The 19,074-nt window shown below is 47.8% G+C and overlaps 2 protein-coding genes across 3 annotated transcripts; one reads left to right on the top strand and one right to left on the bottom strand.

Annotated features, from left to right (window-relative positions):
- Window positions 1-322: 322 nt before the first annotated feature.
- Window positions 323-4,518, bottom strand: LOC136012962 (trypsin I-P1-like). 2 transcript variants are annotated; one of them, XM_065676096.1, is made up of 5 exons: window positions 4,275-4,518; window positions 3,688-3,856; window positions 2,859-3,112; window positions 1,288-1,424; window positions 323-574 (listed from the first exon to the last, which is right to left on the bottom strand). In XM_065676096.1, the coding sequence occupies exons 1-5, from the start codon at window positions 4,312-4,314 to the stop codon at window positions 425-427; spliced, it is 750 nt and encodes a 249-aa protein (XP_065532168.1). In that variant the 5' UTR covers window positions 4,315-4,518; the 3' UTR covers window positions 323-424. The 2 variants fall into 2 exon arrangements, with proteins under 2 accessions (XP_065532168.1, XP_065532169.1); XM_065676097.1 differs by lacking the exons at window positions 3,688-3,856; window positions 4,275-4,518 and adding an exon at window positions 3,193-3,364.
- Window positions 4,519-14,015: 9,497 nt separating this feature from the next.
- Window positions 14,016-18,032, top strand: LOC136012960 (trypsin I-P1-like). The gene is made up of 5 exons (XM_065676091.1): window positions 14,016-14,072; window positions 14,491-14,659; window positions 15,246-15,499; window positions 16,934-17,070; window positions 17,781-18,032. Exons 1-5 carry the CDS (start codon window positions 14,033-14,035, stop codon window positions 17,928-17,930), a joined length of 750 nt encoding a protein of 249 aa, XP_065532163.1. The 5' UTR covers window positions 14,016-14,032; the 3' UTR covers window positions 17,931-18,032.
- Window positions 18,033-19,074: the final 1,042 nt, after the last annotated feature.

The following is a 19,074-nucleotide window of genomic DNA, read 5'->3' as shown; positions in this document are numbered from 1 at the left end:
GAAAATGGGGAGCATTTGTGCTGCTGCCGGTGGGTTTCTACAGCAGGTTTATGCTGCCCGTGTTATTCAGGGTGCTCTCTCAATGGTTTTCGGCCGTTTCATAGCACTGAGATGTGCTGATAAGCAGAAAAGGTGTTCTGCTCCAGAAGCAGCTGCATGTAACTGTCTGAAACTCCTGAAAATGAGTCTACAAAACGTTCCAAGATCGTGCTAGTCGAGAGGCACCCCAGAGATTAAATATCTGATCAGAGTGCCGTTCCCTGCGCCTGTCCTCCACATCACAGCCTATGGGGCTGCTCAGAGAAACGCTGCACAAAGAAGGGGTGCCTGAAGATCTTTATTTTTTCATAAATTTTGTAAGCCCAGTCCCAAGAGAGAAGAAGAAGTTGAGGAGAAAAAGGAGGTCACGTAGAACGGGAGGGTCTCAGTTGGCAGCGATGGTTGCTTTGATCCAGGAGACGTAATTGCAGACCTTAGTGTAAACCCCAGGGTAGCCTTTCTGTGCACATCCAAGACCCCAGGAAACAATGCCCTGGAGCTGCCCGTTGCAGACTGCTGGACCGCCGGAATCCCCCTGTGCGTATGAAGGATATGCATGGTCAGCAAGTGGTACCAGCGTAAGTGATGAGCCAGAGATCCCAGAAATCACTGGCATCTGAGGGAGCTGCATCGTGCCTTTTCTATACAGAAGTTCCACAAAGGTCATTTCTGATTAGCACTCTACGTCTGATGCCACTGTGCCTGCTTTAGCTCCACGCACAGCACAGCTCAGGATGAGTAAGCTGCCTATTTTTGACAGATGGGGTCCTTGGCAGACGATTAGGCTGTGTGTGTCTCAAACATCAAGCCGCCAAGTATTTCCAGGGAGCTTGGCCCATGTCAAATGCAGAGCGACTGTCAGGTGTTGCCATTTGCCAGACTGCTGGCATATTGGCTAATTCATTCTGGTAAGTCCAGAACTAACGTTGGTGTCCTAAGCTCTGAAGTCCCAATGATTACCATTCACTCTCTGGTGCAGTGCTCCTCCAGTTTTAATAGCCTGACGTGCAGCAGGCTGCTTCTAGAAATTCAGTGCAGAGTTAGTGCTGTCTCAGAAAGAGGCAATGACAGTGTTAGAAACCCAGCCTCAAGAGCTAAGGAACTTCCTTCCTACGCCTCTGCTGTTAAAAAACAATAACCTTCAGACACAACAATGCAGGGAGTCTAGTAATTCTCTAATACGAAAGCCTCTTCTGCTGGAAAAAGGTGCGAGAATAACAGAGGGGAAAGGAGAGGCAGATACTTTACCTGGCAGGAGTCTTTTCCTCCCTCCAGGAATCCTATACATATCATGTTACTTGTAATACTCCCAGGGTAGGCACTGTTGCATTGACTTGTGGAGAGTACAGGAGCCTTCAGGCACTGCAAGGTATCTGGATACGCACCTACAAGAAAATAGGGAGAGATGGTTGATATCATCTCTGAGTTATGTTCAGAGCCTGGAAATGAGCTGAGTGGGAAAGTAACCACCGACCATCCTGGTCCTGCAGTTGTCACTTCTCCTATGAACAGTAACCACAGCACGGATGGAACAGGTTTTAGCCAGGGGGCCACCGTTCTGCATTGCAGCCACACTGATTTTTCTGGTACTGAATTGGGTTTTCATGGTGAAGTTTTGGTAGTGGGGGGACTACAGGAGTGGCTTCCGTGAGAAGCTGCTTGAAGCTTCCCCCGTGTCCAAAAGAGCCAACGCCAGCTGACCCACCACTGGCTAAGGCTGAGCCCATCCACAACAGCGGTACCCTGCCCGTGATGACATATAAGAAGTGGGGAAAAAACCCTTGCACAATTGCAGTGGGAGAGTGGAGTGAGAATATGCGAGAGAAACAGCTCTGCAGACACCAGGGTCAGTGAGGAAGGAAAGGGAGGAGGTGCTCCGGGCACCAGGGCAAAGAGGCTTCTGCAGCCTGTGGTAAAGGCTGCGGTAGGGCAGGCTGTCCCCCTGCAGCCCATGGAGGTTAATGGTGGAGGAGATACCTCCCTGCAGCCTGCGGAGGACCCCGCACTGGAGCAGGTTTGCTGCAGGACTTGTGACCCTGTGGGAGACGCAGGCTGGAGCAGCCTGCTCCTGAAGGATGCACCCCACGGAAAGGACCCACACTGGAGCAGTCTGATCCTGAAGGACTGCACTCAGCGGAGGGGACCCACGTTGGAGGAGTTCATGGGGAACTGTAGCTCGTGGGAAGGGCTCACACTGGAGGAGGTCATGGAGAACTGCCTCCCATGGGAGGGACCAGCTCGGGGCAACCACCACGGTCTCCTAGGAAATCATCGGTTGTCAGGCCTGGAGCTCAGAGCCCCTGTGAAGCACCTGTACTGGAGGAAACCTGCGCTTCAGGAAACCCATCCTCTCGCTGCTGCAGGTTTAGTTGTCACCAGTGGATCAGACACCAGCCACCGTCCGCACCTCTGACCATTGGTGTGAGAGAACAGAGCTCTCTTGCAGTCATTTGAGATCCACAGTCACGTATTTTCGTCTTACGCTCAGAGAAGCGACGACTCTGTCGACGTTAGTTAAATTGCTGGTGCTTGGCACTGCGCAGCTGAGAGCTCCAGATCACAAAACCTATGGCACAAAATCTATGACGCTGTGAACAGCACGCGGATGACTTAAGTGGTTCCACGTCCATAACACGGAACCAGAGGAAGCACCTCATAAAGTCTTGCCTTTAAAGTAGTTCCATGGTTACTGTCCTTCACGAACTGGTCACCCAAAGAGGCCTGTCCCGCTCTTGCCTGTTCTTTACCCTGCACTGTTAACTGTGAGTTAAATGTCTCCCAGGCCCTCATGGTGCTATGCATTCCCACAGGGTACTCACTTCCACTGCTGCGTGTGTTTCCCCAGCCAGAGATGAGGCATTCGGTGCCTGCGGCCACACAGCTGGTAGGCAGAGAAACTGTTTGTACGGCTTTGTTGAGCTGGGCTGGTGTGGCAAGTTTGATGAGCATAATGTCATTGTTCAGTGTTTCGGAGTTGAAACCAGAGTGACGGATGATTTTAGATGCTCTGATCACCTGCTGTGACGATTCTTGGAGTGCCAGATTATGTTTCCCAAGCTGCACTTGGATGGAACTGGAAAAGAGAAGAAATAGGATATACTTTATGGCTACCAACAAGTTACAAGGAACCTCCCTGTCACCTTATGCACTCACTGCAACACAGCTGTCGTAACAGCTGTTTTCATGCAGGTTATCTTTCTTGTCCTAGGACTCCACACCGAGATGTTACCCATTTTCCCAGTTCAGATGGTGAATTTCTGCAGGTGTATTTTGTCGAGCCGAGCTAAGTTGAATACATAACAGTGCTTTATTCAAGCATTTCGGGGAAAGACAAACTGTCACCCTGAACTCGTTCCTCTCCCTCTTCTCCAGTGCCTGAGTTTTAGTAAGATTGATGGAATTCATAAGAAATCACAGCCTGTAACTCACTGCTCGACTGTCACACTGTCATTTCAGAAAGTGCTCTGCGTTCACGGGAATGTTTGCAGAAGTGGAAAGCCCCTTATGGTGCTTCAGCCCAGCTTTCTGAACGAGAAGCCCATTCCTTGAACGGCATCGCTTACATACTCAGATCTCACAGCTCAGAATTCCTGCTGGAAGCGAACTGGAAGAAAGGAGTAGGTTACAGATTATGTGTTTGCCACTTACTTCTTGTAGCAGTGAGCCGCTGTCACTACCCACTGGCTGTTGATAAGGGAGCCTCCACAGAAGTGATACCCAGAGTTCAGGGACACCTGAAATGGGACAGAGTTCGCTGCACAGGCGTAGCCTCCGACAATCTTGTCATCATCGTCATCATTGTTGACGGGGAAGGCAACTGGGAGGTAAGAAATGGCACATGTCAACGTCTAGCATAAGGAATCTTGTGCCCCTGTGACTGAAGCATCTCACTTGCCCTTAGTCCAAAGATTTACTGCAACTTTAGGACTTCCTGTGCCAGAGGTTGTATCTTTAGACTTCATAGACCGCAATAGAGAGACAGTCTACTTGTGAAGCTGTGGGCACATTTCAGTACTCCTGGGCCAAGAACCCTGATGAAGTCGTTTCACTCCCCATTTTGAGACACAAGCAATTATGATCAGAGGCAGCAGACAAAAGAAGTTGCAATGCTCTCCCTTAAGAGTTTTGCAAGTTGAAACTGGGCTTCACTTCCCCCCAGTCGGATACCTTACAAACTTGCCCACGAAATGAGCTTCCTTAGAAATTACAAGAAGAGAAGTAAAAAGTATACTCACCTGCCACGCCAACAAAGGCGACAAACAGTATGTATTTCATGATGGTGACACAGCCCCACGGCCCGACTGGTGGACTGGAAGCATGGGCTGCTAGAAATAGGTTTTTGAAATGGCCTTATCTCTTGTCCAAGGTTTTCTCCAGGCAAAAAGTACACAGTGGAAAATTTGAAGATCCAAATGTGGAGATTAAGAGGCATTGGTAGAAGGTACAAGCCATAGATCAGTTAATCATAAACCTTTCCTAATAGGGAGCTATCCTAAATTGTTGCAGAGGGTGCCCTTCAATTTAAAAATACACCTGGGCTCTGGTAGATGTGTAGTTGTTCGTTTGTCTCATTCTTCCTTGCAGCAACTCTTGCCTCATGACCAGGGCCCGGTCTGGGAGCTCTGCTCTGCTCTGGCTGCCCCGGCGGTGGTCAGCCTAAGCACCGAGACAGAGGTGATATGAGGGGAGGCTGCAGCGCAGAGCTCAAAGTGTAGAGAGTGCCTGCACTCGTCTGCTGAAGGGAGGGTACACAATGGGCAGGGCTGATGGAAGTCCCTGCTGATGGAGGTCCTCTTGCAGCAGGGGCTGAGCTGCCGGACAGTGTCAATAGGTTAAAAGATGAGAGGCAGCTGGACTGCTTGCTCCAGGCCCAAACTGTGCAGGGGCCTCAAGCATCCATCATAGCGCATGCAGGAAAGGAGTGCAGTAATCAAGGGAGCTGGGAGCTAGTAACAAAAAAAAACAACAACAACAAAAAAAGAAATACAAAAAAAAAAAAAAAGGAGGAAGAGGACAATTAAAAGCAAGGGGCTTCCTCCTAAATCTGATGTCCCTGCCCGGAACTGCTTCATAGCTCTGCAGGGGGCTAAGGAGGAAGCACCCCCCTTGCCATGAACAACAGGCTGATGCACTGGTAAAGAGGATCACTACTGGTGCCATCAGGAAAAACCAGCGGGTCATAGTAGCAGGTGACAATGCTGAAAGGCACAGAGGAACTGATGGACAGGGCAGAGCATTTGGCATCATCTATCTGGACTTGTGCAAAGCGTTCGACATTGTCTCAAACAACATCCTTGTCTCTAAATTGGAGAGACATCAATTTGATAGGTGGACCACTCGGTGAATAAAGAACTGTCTGGATGGCCACATGTAAAGAGTTGTGGTCAATGGCTCAATGTCCAGCTGGGGACCAGTAACAAGTGGTGTCCCTCAGGGATCGGTGTTGGGACCGGTCTTGTTCAATGTCTTTGTCAGTGACATGGACAGTGGGATTGAGTGCGCCCTCAGCAAGTTTGCCGATGACACCAAGCTGTGTGGTCCGGTTGATACGCTGGAGGGAAGGGATGCCATCCAGAGGGACCTTGACACGCTTGTGAGGTGGGCTGATGCCAGCCTTATGCAGTTTAACCAAGCCAAACGCAAGGTCCTGCACCTGGGTCGGAACAATCTCAGGCACAGCTACAGGTTGGGCAAAGAAGAGATTCAGAGCGGCCCTGCAGAGAAGGACTTGGGGGTGTTGGTCGATGAGAAACTGAACATGAGCCAGCTTCAATGTGAACTCGCAGCCCAGAAAGCCAACCGTATCCTGGGCTGCATCAGAAGGTGCGTTACCAGGAGGTAAAAGGAGGTGAGCCTGCCCCTCTGCTCTGCTCTTGTGAGACCTCACCTGGAGTATTGTGTGCAGTTCTGGTGTCCTCAACATAAAAAGGACATGGAGCTGCTGGAACAAGTCCAGAGGAGGCCACGAGGATGATCAGGGGACTGGAGCACCTCCCGTATGAAGACAGGCTGAGGAAGTTGGGGCTGTTCAGCCTGGAGAAGAGAAGGCTGCGTGGAGACCTCATAGCAGCTTCCATTATATGAAGTTCACTACTGTAAGGGTGGTGAGGCACTGGAATGGGTTGCCCATGGAATCTGTGAAGGCGCCATCTGTGGCAGTGTTCAAGGCCAGGTTGGACGAAGCCTTGGGTGACATGGTTTAGTGTGAGGTGTCCCTGCAGGGGTGTTGGAACTGAATGATCTTAAGGTCCTTTCCAACCCTAACTATTCTATGATTCTATGATGTAAGTTTCTACTTTGTTAAGTTTTACATAACTCAAATATAAAACTTGGGTCGAAACTTGCGTTTAACGCACCTTCTGCTTTTATCCCTGTTGAATATCTGCGGATGGGCCTGTGAGTCCCAAAAGTTGTCTTTTTTTCCCCTAGCAGTTAGAGAGACAAACTGTGCCTCTCTTCTTAGAAAAATTAATTCCTAGCCTTATAAGTTTCAAGTTTCTTTCCTATTTAGGGTGTGTTTCCTTCTTTTGTCATATCTGGTTGTGCCTGTTTACCATTTCTCTTCACTGGGGGATTCAGTGCTCTTCAAGAATACATTTTTGATCATTTTTTGGTTCCTGAGGAAGAGAAGGGGGAAGAGAGTGTAAAGTTGGACCAAGACGATGGAACTGAGGGGAACTGAGCGATGAATGGTAGCTGGAGGTAAGTGCAAAAAAAGTCCAGAAATTCTGTGTACAGTGCTGCAAAACAGACTGGGTTTTCGGGCTCCAAGCAGAAATTAATTCCAGAATCACCTCTTGAAATGCTAGCCTATTGCTGCAGTAGGCTGTATCTTGCAGTCCTGGCAAAAAGGGAGCCATGCCTTTCCACTAATACTAATTTCCCTGCTAATTTTGGTTAAGAATTACATAGTCGGAGGTTTCACTTCCAGTTGCGATTTTTCAGTTTGGAGTGACTGTTAGGCTAACCTAAATAACTAATTCAACCAGTCTGGTGAAGGAAAGTCCCTGGTGGTGGTGGTGTCTGTCACTCGAGCCAGAGGACTGGTACAGGAGGACCACGTTTGAAAAGGAAGCGTGCAGGTCTTGGTAAGCAGGGTGGCAGCCTGCAGCTTTGTGTGTCTGGGTGGTGATGCTCTGCTGGGTACTGTTTCCTTTGGCTCTGTCATGGCTAGCCTAGGTATCTTTAAAGGCCCATGCGTACCTTAATGATGCTGAACTAGTATGCGTTAGCACACACCTGCCGAGATGGCATATGTGCTTTGTTTACCACCTCCACCATTTTCACAGCACTGCTTGATTCTCTATAGGATTGCTCACAGGTCTAACCACTTCTCCTTCACCCATTTTATGCCCTGTTCAGTGGGCACAGCTCTTTGTATCCCAGGGAAGGGAATGAGAAACATAGATTAAGCTGAAACATTTAGCACTAAGGCATAGGACTGCAGAATGCAAGATATTGAAGGTGATTTCAGGTGCCTCTTCAGTACCGTCTCTTCTACAGCAGCAAAACTGTGTGCTTAAGTGACTACTCATGGCAATGACTGCAGACATTTGTCTTTGTTTCAATTGAGTTAGTTTTAGAAATACATTTAGGATTTTATTTGTCTGTCTCTGCCTAAATAATAACAGTGGGATATTATTTGCTGGCCTTGGTCTTAGTCTGCCTTTGATCGCAGCACTCTTTATTCAGGGTCTAAGACCATTCTACTACAATTCACTGAAGGTGATTCTGTCTCGTTCTCCCGTCTACAGCTCAGTGTCCTCACTGTCTCTAACAGACTCTCTTCTCCATGGTGTCTTTCATTTAAAAACAAGCCAATCACCCCAGTACTGGTTTTGAAGGAGTGTTTCTGTGTAGTGCTCACGCCTCCTCCGGGCATGTTCATAAGGCAATTCCCAAGAACGGCCACCAGAGACCAGTCTTGTCCCACTTTAACGTTCATCTGCAACCTGCCGAAAGAAAAAGCCTTACAGGCCATGAATTCAAATGAGTGAGACGGAGACATGACAGGTAGTTCCTTGATTTTCATTTCCATGTCTATCATAGGAGGCTTTATGGGTCAAGCTGTATGAAGCTTCAGACAACAAGGAAGGGCTAGCATATTGCAAGCAAGTGACATTTAAGGCCATATATTCTCACAGTGGTGTCATTTTACTAGGGGAATTTCACAGAGAAGTTGTGATAGGATCATTTATAAGGTATGGAATATACCTTTGGTGAGGTTGGGTCAGCTATCCTGGTTATGTCCCCTCCCATCCTCTTGCCCAAACCCAGCATACTGGCTTTTTCAGTAGGAGGTGGGGGGGGAACTGGTGACTTTGGATGCTGTTTGAGCAATGCTCAGCAGTAGCCAAAACACTGGTGTGTTATCAGCACCCTTCTAGATACAAATACAAGCAAAGCACTATGAAGGAAAATTGACTCAATCCCAGCCAGACCCAATACACATTCCTTTATTTCCTTCCCTTTGCCTCCCAAGTGCAAGGTCCTGCATGTGGGTCACGGTAATCAAAAGATGGGTGGAGACCGGACTGAGATCAGCTCTGAGGAGAGGGACAACCAAGGCCACATGCAGCACCTGCAGAAGCCAAGGAACAAGACACACACTGAAATCCTGCCTGAAACTGTGGCCTGTCCACACCGCTTCCATCTCCCACTTCTTTACCTTGTCCACTACCCGTCCCATCTGTGCCAATAGCAGGTTGCCAGCTGCGTTGCTCATTGCTTCATACCATCAGAATAATACAACACATTCAAAGCAGGAACTGTCAAACGAAGGGGCAGATGTGCAAGAAGTCTGGCATCAAGACCTAGGAACAAAAGGGCGCAAGGAAGAAGTCCCCATCTGTGAGGCTGAATGGCCAGGGGGCTGAGCTTGCTGATGCAGCCTGGAATGACGGTGCAGACGAGGATCACAGAGTACCATTGGAGACGCAAGACCGCTCCATGCTCAAAGCAGCGCATCAAGAGCAGCACCCAGTCGGTGCTTTGCTGATGAGTGCAGGCACTCGAGGTCTAGGAGGTGCGCGTTCATGTGCACAGAGCACCGCAGACGCCGAGACCTGGGCAACGGCTGGGACACAGCCGATGGGTGACGCGACAGCCACGGCCCAGCTGGAGCTGCCCTGCAGCTGCTCCAGACACCCCTCTCCCTTACGCTGAGTTCAGATTCCTTCCTGCATTTCACACCTCTGTCTCTTCTCCAGCCCCACTTCACTTTCAGAGGGACGCGGTCTGCAGCCACCACCAACAGAAAACCCGTGTCAGCCGCTGGCATCTTCTGGCGTTCAGCTGCAGAACTTCTTGTGAGAGTTTCAGCGTTTGTGATCCATGTTTTATCGGAGTCCCCTGTGAATGTAACAATGCCCTTTCTTTCCAAATTGTCCCATGGGCATGCACCACTCCAAATGCATGCTTTGGACCAGTATGGTGACTCTATTTCCATGGCTTAACTCTAAGGCTCAAGTCAAAGCTATTAACTCTGCCTTTTGAACAGAAGCATTACTAGGCAGTGCTCTAGTTTCTAATATTTGGGTATTTGTTAGCACTACATATCCAGCTCTTTGTTTTCCTTCCACTGGGTAGCTGCTGCCATCAGTAAGAATCTCCACACCTGCATCAGGCAGGGGAATTATTTTCCAGTTTCAGTAAATGTACTCCAACACTTTAGGTTTGTGTATGCATCACAGAGCCCTGGGAGCTTTGTGATTTCTTGACAGAGAGTATGGAAAGCCTTGCTAGCTGGGCATCCTGTCCAGTGCATCACCAGCCAGCAAGTTTGGCACAGGTGCGAGCATGGATAGATCACTGCAGGCCCTTGTGGCTCTAAGCAATGCTTAGGGAAGGAAGATTACATTTGCTGTTACAGAGGAGCATGATCCTTGATCTGTGCTCTCTCTGCAGAGGTATGCCTTAAATTCAGGACAAGAGAGATCCATGGAGAATGTCTGGAGGAACTAAAAAGAACAAAACAGTAGTGATAAGCCACATGGACAAATGTGCCCAGAAAAGCAGGTTAGGATGCACAGAAAAGGATATCAACGTGCACGAATATTGGAAAGATCATGTAATGCAGTGAGACCGAGGGTGGTGTTTCTCCTTCCTCCTATCTCCTTTCAGATACACCCTGCACTGATATTGTGGATTCTCTCCTTTTGCTAGGCACCATATTCCAAACCTGGTGGTTTTGCAAGATTTGACTAGAATCCAGATACATGACCCAATCCATACTTATAATTTCGAGCACTGAGCAGCTGACAGAATCCATTGGTTTCGGGGGAGTGAACCTCCACAGGAGCAATTCCCAACATTCAAGGACACTGGTAGGGAACTGAATGTTCTGGGCAGCTGTAGCCTCCCACAACCATCAGCATTCCCAGGAAGAGGAACTGACAGAAAGAGGATCTGAGTTTCGCAAGCACAAGGTCTGAATCCCTTCTCTTCAAGTGCAGCAGCAGCCACTGAGCTATAGAGGAATTAGCAAGAGCCGCAAGAGTCTGCAACTTCACAAGTCTTCATGGCAACTCCTAAATTCTCCTCCTGAGTTCTTTCCGTGCCACTCTGAAACATGAGGCTTTGTCTTTACCACTCTGAGGCAGGAAGAGAATGGAAGAGCAGAGGCTGCTGAAGAGCATCCCAAATGAAATATACACAGCCTTCACCCAACACCTTTGGAGCAGGATGCAGCAGCTGTGTCATGGTGGAAAGCACGTTCATGTAGGTTGAGAAATGAAACATGGCAGATGAGACTGTCATTTATGAGAGCATCAGCACAGGTTTAATTTGCTGGGGTGTGATCAAAAGGCGAAGGAAACCCTGGCAGTCCAGAAATGAAAGACGACATGAAGGCTCTGCAGAGCTGGCAGCGGGTGTTATAGCAGAATGTAAGAAAGAACATGTAAGGTACTTGTTGAAACTACAACAGTGGTCTCCAAACAGTTCCGACTGCACACCCCTACCAGTGAACTATTTTTGAGCACCCACCCCAAGTATAGCTATATTTAGTAGTTGAAATTATATGCATATAATGCTGAATTATAGGCATGTAATACTGACGTTCTAATGTTTTCTGTGTAATAGCGAAGTTGTCGTGTTTTCTTCCCACACCCCAGTGGATTGTCTAGTACACCCCCGTGGGCGTACAAGTGGGCTTGCACCCCACTTTGGAGACCGCTGCACTGGAACATCCTAAACCAGGAGCCTGTCTCTGACCATCCATTACAGATACAAAGAGCAAAAGATGCAACCGCCTTCCCCAGACACCCTGCTGGCCTCCAGCAACCAGGGACCTGATGTTCCTGGGTCAGGTGGGATGTCTTTCAATCAGCTCCTCCTGTGCGGGAGAGATTTGGGAGGAGAGAATTGGCCGTGCCTCTGCCACCAAGCTCTGTGAGATGTACAGGGACCGGCCCCAGAAACTCCTCTGCTTCATGCTCCTGGGAAGCTTTGTCTCTGTCAGCCCATGGTCTCGCCACGTGCCTCTTTCCCAGGACCTTGCATCAGCCTGGGCCAATGTGTTTAGGTCATCTGAGTCCAATGATGATGTGGCTGAGTGAAATACTTGAACTGGGAACACAGATTTCCAGAAATGCAACCTGCCGTTGCTTGTCCGTTGGTAATATCTAACACAGCTGCCTTCCATCTGCCAATCCTCCTCCTTCCATTTGCCAGTCCTGCCCCTGGAGCTGCCAGCATTCTGCTGCAGCATCACTGCATTCAATGAGAGACTTGTTTGCAGCAGGAGGCGTACCTCCTGGAGTGTATGTTTTGAAAGCCCATGGAAAAGTCTTTGCAATGTGTCTGTGGAATGTTCAGCATCATTGAGCAGAAAACAATATTTGCATTTCTTTAGCAATTTGTCATCGTAAAGAAAGGACAGTGGGGCAGGAATAGGTGTTCCAATTTCAGCCTGAATACAAAGGAGCCTGTTTATCTTTCTCACTGAAAGGCCTGAAGGGATGTTCTGAAGCAGTCTGAGTGCTGGATGACCTCTGAGCTGTATATCACAAATGTCCCATTTACCTTCATTTGAGATCAGTTTTCTCCATGAGCTGCTCTGTTGGCACGCACCCTGGAGTTCTGGGATACATTTTGTCCTCTATAAGATAACCCTGAGAGGCAGACAGGAGAATGAGGAGGACTTGGATGAGGTATGTTCACTAGGTGTCTGCCATCAAGAACTTAGGCACGCTAGCACCACAGGAACTGTGACCCAAAACTTCTGCTGTGAGCTCTGGCAGAGGCCTGGGAAGAGTTTCTCTTGTTGATTTAAGTAAGTAGCATAAAGAGACTCAGGGAGACATTTGTCTTCAAGGAGGTTACCAGGCATCCCTATATGATGTCTTTCATGCTCTTAACTGATAATTAAAGATCAAAGTAGATTAAATAAATAACAATGGAAAACAAAAAACAAGTGCCAAGATAAAGGCAGGTATGGTCGATCTTCCCAATTTGTACTCTGGATTACTGGATATTCCTGAAATTTGGGTGGATGTTTAACCAAATATTAAACTTTCTGAAATGAAGGAAAATGAAGCTGCCCTTCATAGCCTAAATATTATGCAATAGGTTAAAGCTATATCTCAGGTTAAAGATTAAAGCTATAGGTTAAAACATAGGTTAAAGCAATATTATTGCCAATGGCATGTTATGGACAAGGAATTATAAATGCGCAGGGAGATCAAATTAAATGTTATTGCAGATCAAGAATTGTTCATGCTCTGCATAGGTATGGTGGGATTAGATAGATTTGGTAATTTTTTTTTCCATGCTTAGTCCTGTTACAGGTTTTTCCCTTTTCCACAGAAAGCTTCTAATCTTTCTTTGTTCCCCAGGATAAAACATGTTTGTAACAGAACTGTGCACTGATACCAGTGTAAAGCCCAAGATAAGGTGCAGACCCTGGCCTTGGGCTTGTACTTTAATGTGAAGGAAAATTCCCATCTGGGCAGTGGCACTGTGCACCCATCCTCAGGGCTCTCAGGAAGAAAAGTGAAGAAAAATTACTACTCCTTACTTTCTCACACCAAGTCAGCATCTCAAAACATACGACTTCTGTTTACAGTCACTTGGGTATTCCGTGTCTCCCAGCAGCTAACACGATGAAGTTACCAGCTGCTTCGAAAAAGGATTATTCATCAGATGCATTAAGCTTTATCAAATTCAGCATCATGACAGGAATCGTCACTCTTTCAGAGAAGGATTTCAGCACGTCTCATTATTTGTGCTCACAGTATTTTTGTTCATAGACTTGACATCCACAAACATCAACGTTACACTGAAATTCTTCTGTGGCAAAACAACTCCAGAGCTAAATGAAAACATGGTTTGGTACATAGGCTTGTATTATCCTATGGGTTAGATGAGAGGAGTGCTTTCAAAGCTATGTGGTATACACTCCTACATTTGAACAATTTAACCTCGGAGGTGGTGAGGGGCACAGAATAGGTTTTTTTGTACTCACTTACTGAAAATAATTTTGAATCATTTTATTTGGGAAAACACTGTGTCCTATGGGATAAACACACACATGTTACTCCAGAAAAGGAAATTCCTACAATAAACTTAACAGACTTAACACGGGGAGGTTTTGTGCATCTCTTTTGCTTGTTTGCTTGCTTGCTTTTCCCAAGTAAATGCGTGGTATATTGCTGTCTGTCGTGGATTAAGCTCTCAACAGTTGCTGCAAGGAAGAATGAGACAAACGAACAACTACACATCTACCAGAGCCCAGGTGTATTTTTAAATTGAAGGGCACCCTCTGCAACAATTTAGGATAGCTCCCTATTAGGAAAGGTTTATGATTAACTGATCTATGGCTTGTACCTTCTACCAATGCCTCTTAATCTCCACATTTGGATCTTCAAATTTTCCACTGTGTACTTTTTGCCTGGAGAAAACCTTGGACAAGAGATAAGGCCATTTCGAAAACCTATTTCTAGCAGCCCATGCTTCCAGTCCACCAGTCGGGCCGTGGGGCTGTGTCACCATCATGAAATACATACTGTTTGTCGCCTTTGTTGGCGTGGCAGGTGAGTATACTTTTTACTTCTCTTCTTGTAATTTCTAAGGAAGCTCATTTCGTGGGCAAGTTTGTAAGGTATCCGACTGGGGGGAAGTGAAGCCCAGTTTCAACTTGCAAAACTCTTAAGGGAGAGCATTGCAACTTCTTTTGTCTGCTGCCTCTGATCATAATTGCTTGTGTCTCAAAATGGGGAGTGAAACGACTTCATCAGGGTTCTTGGCCCAGGAGTACTGAAATGTGCCCACAGCTTCACAAGTAGACTGTCTCTCTATTGCGGTCTATGAAGTCTAAAGATACAACCTCTGGCACAGGAAGTCCTAAAGTTGCAGTAAATCTTTGGACTAAGGGCAAGTGAGATGCTTCAGTCACAGGGGCACAAGATTCCTTATGCTAGACGTTGACATGTGCCATTTCTTACCTCCCAGTTGCCTTCCCCGTCAACAATGATGACGATGATGACAAGATTGTCGGAGGCTACGCCTGTGCAGCGAACTCTGTCCCATTTCAGGTGTCCCTGAACTCTGGGTATCACTTCTGTGGAGGCTCCCTTATCAACAGCCAGTGGGTAGTGACAGCGGCTCACTGCTACAAGAAGTAAGTGGCAAACACATAATCTGTAACCTACTCCTTTCTTCCAGTTCGCTTCCAGCAGGAATTCTGAGCTGTGAGATCTGAGTATGTAAGCGATGCCGTTCAAGGAATGGGCTTCTCGTTCAGAAAGCTGGGCTGAAGCACCATAAGGGGCTTTCCACTTCTGCAAACATTCCCGTGAACGCAGAGCACTTTCTGAAATGACAGTGTGACAGTCGAGCAGTGAGTTACAGGCTGTGATTTCTTATGAATTCCATCAATCTTACTAAAACTCAGGAGAATTACTAAAACTGGAGAAGAGGGAGAGGAACGAGTTCAGGGTGACAGTTTGTCTTTCCCCGAAATGCTTGAATAAAGCACTGTTATGTATTCAACTTAGCTCGGCTCGACAAAATACACCTGCAGAAATTCACCATCTGAACTGGGAAAATGGGTAACATCTCGGTGTGGAGTCCTAGGACAAGAAAGATAACCTGCATGAAAACAGCTATTACGACAGCTGTGTTGCAGTGAGTGCATAAGGTGACAGGGAGGTTCCTTGTAACTTGTTGGTAGCCATAAAGTATATCCTATTTCTTCTCTTTTCCAGTTCCATCCAAGTGCAGCTTGGGAAACATAATCTGGCACTCCAAGAATCATCACAGCAGGTGATCAGAGCATCTAAAATCATCCGTCACTCTGGTTTCAACTCCGAAACACTGAACAATGACATTATGCTCATCAAACTTGCCACACCAGCCCAGCTCAACAAAGCCGTACAAACAGTTTCTCTGCCTACCAGCTGTGTGGCCGCAGGCACCGAATGCCTCATCTCTGGCTGGGGAAACACACGCAGCAGTGGAAGTGAGTACCCTGTGGGAATGCATAGCATCATGAGGGCCTGGGAGACATTTAACTCACAGTTAACAGTGCAGGGTAAAGAACAGGCAAGAGCGGGACAGGCCTCTTTGGGTGACCAGTTCGTGAAGGACAGTAACCATGGAACTACTTTAAAGGCAAGACTTTATGAGGTGCTTCCTCTGGTTCCGTGTTATGGACGTGGAACCACTTAAGTCATCCGCGTGCTGTTCACAGCGTCATAGATTTTGTGCCATAGGTTTTGTGATCTGGAGCTCTCAGCTGCGCAGTGCCAAGCACCAGCAATTTAACTAACGTCGACAGAGTCGTCGCTTCTCTGAGCGTAAGACGAAAATACGTGACTGTGGATCTCAAATGACTGCAAGAGAGCTCTGTTCTCTCACACCAATGGTCAGAGGTGCGGACGGTGGCTGGTGTCTGATCCACTGGCGACAACTAAACCTGCAGCAGCGAGAGGATGGGTTTCCTGAAGCGCAGGTTTCCTCCAGTACAGGTGCTTCACAGGGGCTCTGAGCTCCAGGCCTGACAACCGATGATTTCCTAGGAGACCGTGGTGGTTGCCCCGAGCTGGTCCCTCCCATGGGAGGCAGTTCTCCATGACCTCCTCCAGTGTGAGCCCTTCCCACGAGCTACAGTTCCCCATGAACTCCTCCAACGTGGGTCCCCTCCGCTGAGTGCAGTCCTTCAGGATCAGACTGCTCCGGTGTGGGTCCTTTCCGTGGGGTGCATCCTTCAGGAGCAGGCTGCTCCAGCCTGCGTCTCCCACAGGGTCACAAGTCCTGCAGCAAACCTGCTCCAGTGCGGGGTCCTCTGCAGGCTGCAGGGAGGTATCTCCTCCACCATTAACCTCCATGGGCTGCAGGGGGACAGCCTGCCCTACCGCAGCCTTTACCACAGGCTGCAGAAGCCTCTTTGCCCTGGTGCCCGGAGCACCTCCTCCCTTTCCTTCCTCACTGACCCTGGTGTCTGCAGAGCTGTTTCTCTCGCATATTCTCACTCCACTCTCCCACTGCAATTGTGCAAGGTTTTTTTCCCCACTTCTTATATGTCATCACGGGCAGGGTACCGCTGTTGTGGATGGGCTCAGCCTTAGCCAGTGGTGGGTCAGCTGGCGTTGGCACTTTTGGACACGGGGGAAGCTTCAAGCAGCTTCTCACGGAAGCCACTCCTGTAGTCCCCCCACTACCAAAACTTCACCATGAAAACCCAATTCAGTACCAGAAAAATCAGTGTGGCTGCAATGCAGAACGGTGGCCCCCTGGCTAAAACCTGTTCCATCCGTGCTGTGATTACTGTTCATAGGAGAAGTGACAACTGCAGGACCAGGATGGTCGGTGGTTACTTTCCCACTCAGCTCATTTCCAGGCTCTGAACATAACTCAGAGATGATATCAACCATCTCTCCCTATTTTCTTGTAGGTGCATATCCAGATACCTTGCAGTGCCTGAAGGCTCCTGTACTCTCCACAAGTCAATGCAGCAGTGCCTACCCTGGGCGTATTACAAGTAACATGATATGTATAGGATTCCTGGAGGGAGGAAAAGACTCCTGCCAGGTAAAGTATCTGCCTCTCCTTTCCCCTCTGTTATTCTCGCACCTTTTTCCAGCAGAAGAGGCTTTCGTATTAGAGAATTACTAGACTCCCTGCATTGTCGTGTCTGAAGGTTATTGTTTTTTAACAGCAGAGGCGTAGGAAGGAAGTTCCTTAGCTCTTGAGGCTGGGTTTCTAACACTGTCATTGCCTCTTTCTGAGACAGCACTAATTCTGCACTGAATTTCTAGCAGCCTGCTGCACGTCAGGCTATTAAAACTGGAGGAGCACTGCACCAGAGAGTGAATGGTAATCATTGGGACTTCAGAGCTTAGGACACCAACGTTAGTTCTGGACTTACCAGAATGAACTAGCCAATACGCCAGCAGTCTGGCAAATGGCAACACCTGACAGTTGCTCTGCATTTGACATGGGCCGAGCTCCCTGGAAATGCTTGGCAGCGTGACGTTTGAGACACACACAGCCTAATCGTCTGCCAAGGACCCCATCTGTCAAAAATAGGCAGCTTACTCATCCTGAGCTGTGCTGTGCATGGAGCTAAAGCAGGCACAGTGGCATCAGACGTAGAGTGCTAATCAGAAATGACCTTTGTGGAACTTCTGTATAGAAAAGGCATGATGCAGCTCCCTCAGATGCCAGTGATTTCTGGGATCTCTGGCTCATCACTTACGCTGGTACCACTTGCTGACCATGCATATCCTTCATACGCACAGGGGGATTCCGGCGGTCCAGCAGTCTGCAACGGGCAGCTCCAGGGCATTGTTTCCTGGGGTCTTGGATGTGCACAGAAAGGCTACCCTGGGGTTTACACTAAGGTCTGCAATTACGTCTCCTGGATCAAAGCAACCATCGCTGCCAACTGAGACCCTCCCGTTCTACGTGACCTCCTTTTTCTCCTCAACTTCTTCTTCTCTCTTGGGACTGGGCTTACAAAATTTATGAAAAAATAAAGATCTTCAGGCACCCCTTCTTTGTGCAGCGTTTCTCTGAGCAGCCCCATAGGCTGTGATGTGGAGGACAGGCGCAGGGAACGGCACTCTGATCAGATATTTAATCTCTGGGGTGCCTCTCGACTAGCACGATCTTGGAACGTTTTGTAGACTCATTTTCAGGAGTTTCAGACAGTTACATGCAGCTGCTTCTGGAGCAGAACACCTTTTCTGCTTATCAGCACATCTCAGTGCTATGAAACGGCCGAAAACCATTGAGAGAGCACCCTGAATAACACGGGCAGCATAAACCTGCTGTAGAAACCCACCGGCAGCAGCACAAATGCTCCCCATTTTCTCCCACTCCCACCTCCAACAATATGACTTAACATTCCCTAACGGAACTTCACTGAAAGCCCTACTTGGGGAATAAAACAATCCCTGACTAGGACTTGTTCTCCTCATGTGTCAGTGCCACTGCAGCTGCTGGCTATGCTTTTCTTCTTAGTTAATTGGTCGTACTGGGCTTGCTTAAATTCCCTGGAAGAGTCAAAAGGCCAGAGATATTCCTGGGCTCTGTTTTCAACTCCCACTAACCCCAACTGGCACTGGAATCGAAAGTCCATGAGAAAGCTGCCAAAGTTGCCACTGAGATGTGTCTCTTAAAAAAGAAAAAGGAAATAGTTTGAGTAAAAGGAAAGGGTAGAAAAAGCAGAGAATAGGTCAAATGTGGGGAAATTCAAATGAAATCTGACACGAGAACAAAAGGAGAGAAGAAAAGCAGGGTATGAATGAACTAGTGCTATTTGCCTTCAGAGAGGTTTCTGCCCGAATGTCACAAATGCTCTATCACCAAGATACATCCTAAGATGGTCACTGAGATAGGCACAATACACAAAGAGAATCAGATCGTAGTTTTGTGTCACATTGCTGTTCAGCCTGGAGAAGAGAAACTGCGTGGAGACCTCATACAAGCCTTCCCAATATAGTGAATAAGAAAATTAAATAAGACTCCATTTACTAATAGAAAAAAAAAAATCCAGGTTAGAAAGTATAAAGCATCAGCTTACCCCAAAAA

This window comes from Lathamus discolor, chromosome 4 (assembly GCF_037157495.1).
Source record: "Lathamus discolor isolate bLatDis1 chromosome 4, bLatDis1.hap1, whole genome shotgun sequence".
NCBI classification, from domain to species: Eukaryota; Metazoa; Chordata; class Aves; order Psittaciformes; family Psittacidae; genus Lathamus; species Lathamus discolor.
Note: the sequence above shows the minus strand (reverse complement) of the source record. Positions and strands in the feature narration are given on the sequence as shown.

Bases quoted from the DNA above. Each gene is read 5' to 3' on its own strand.
- LOC136012962 (XM_065676096.1), bottom strand. From the start codon at position 4,314: ATGAAATACATACTGTTTGTCGCCTTTGTTGGCGTGGCAG. The intron at 3,857-4,274 runs GTGAGTATACTT...CTTACCTCCCAG, and splicing joins CGCCTTTGTTGGCGTGGCAG to TTGCCTTCCCCGTCAACAAT. The intron at 575-1,287 runs GTAAAGTATCTG...TCATACGCACAG, and splicing joins GAGGAAAAGACTCCTGCCAG to GGGGATTCCGGCGGTCCAGC.
- LOC136012960 (XM_065676091.1), top strand. From the start codon at position 14,033: ATGAAATACATACTGTTTGTCGCCTTTGTTGGCGTGGCAG. The intron at 14,073-14,490 runs GTGAGTATACTT...CTTACCTCCCAG, and splicing joins CGCCTTTGTTGGCGTGGCAG to TTGCCTTCCCCGTCAACAAT. The intron at 15,500-16,933 runs GTGAGTACCCTG...ATTTTCTTGTAG, and splicing joins AAACACACGCAGCAGTGGAA to GTGCATATCCAGATACCTTG.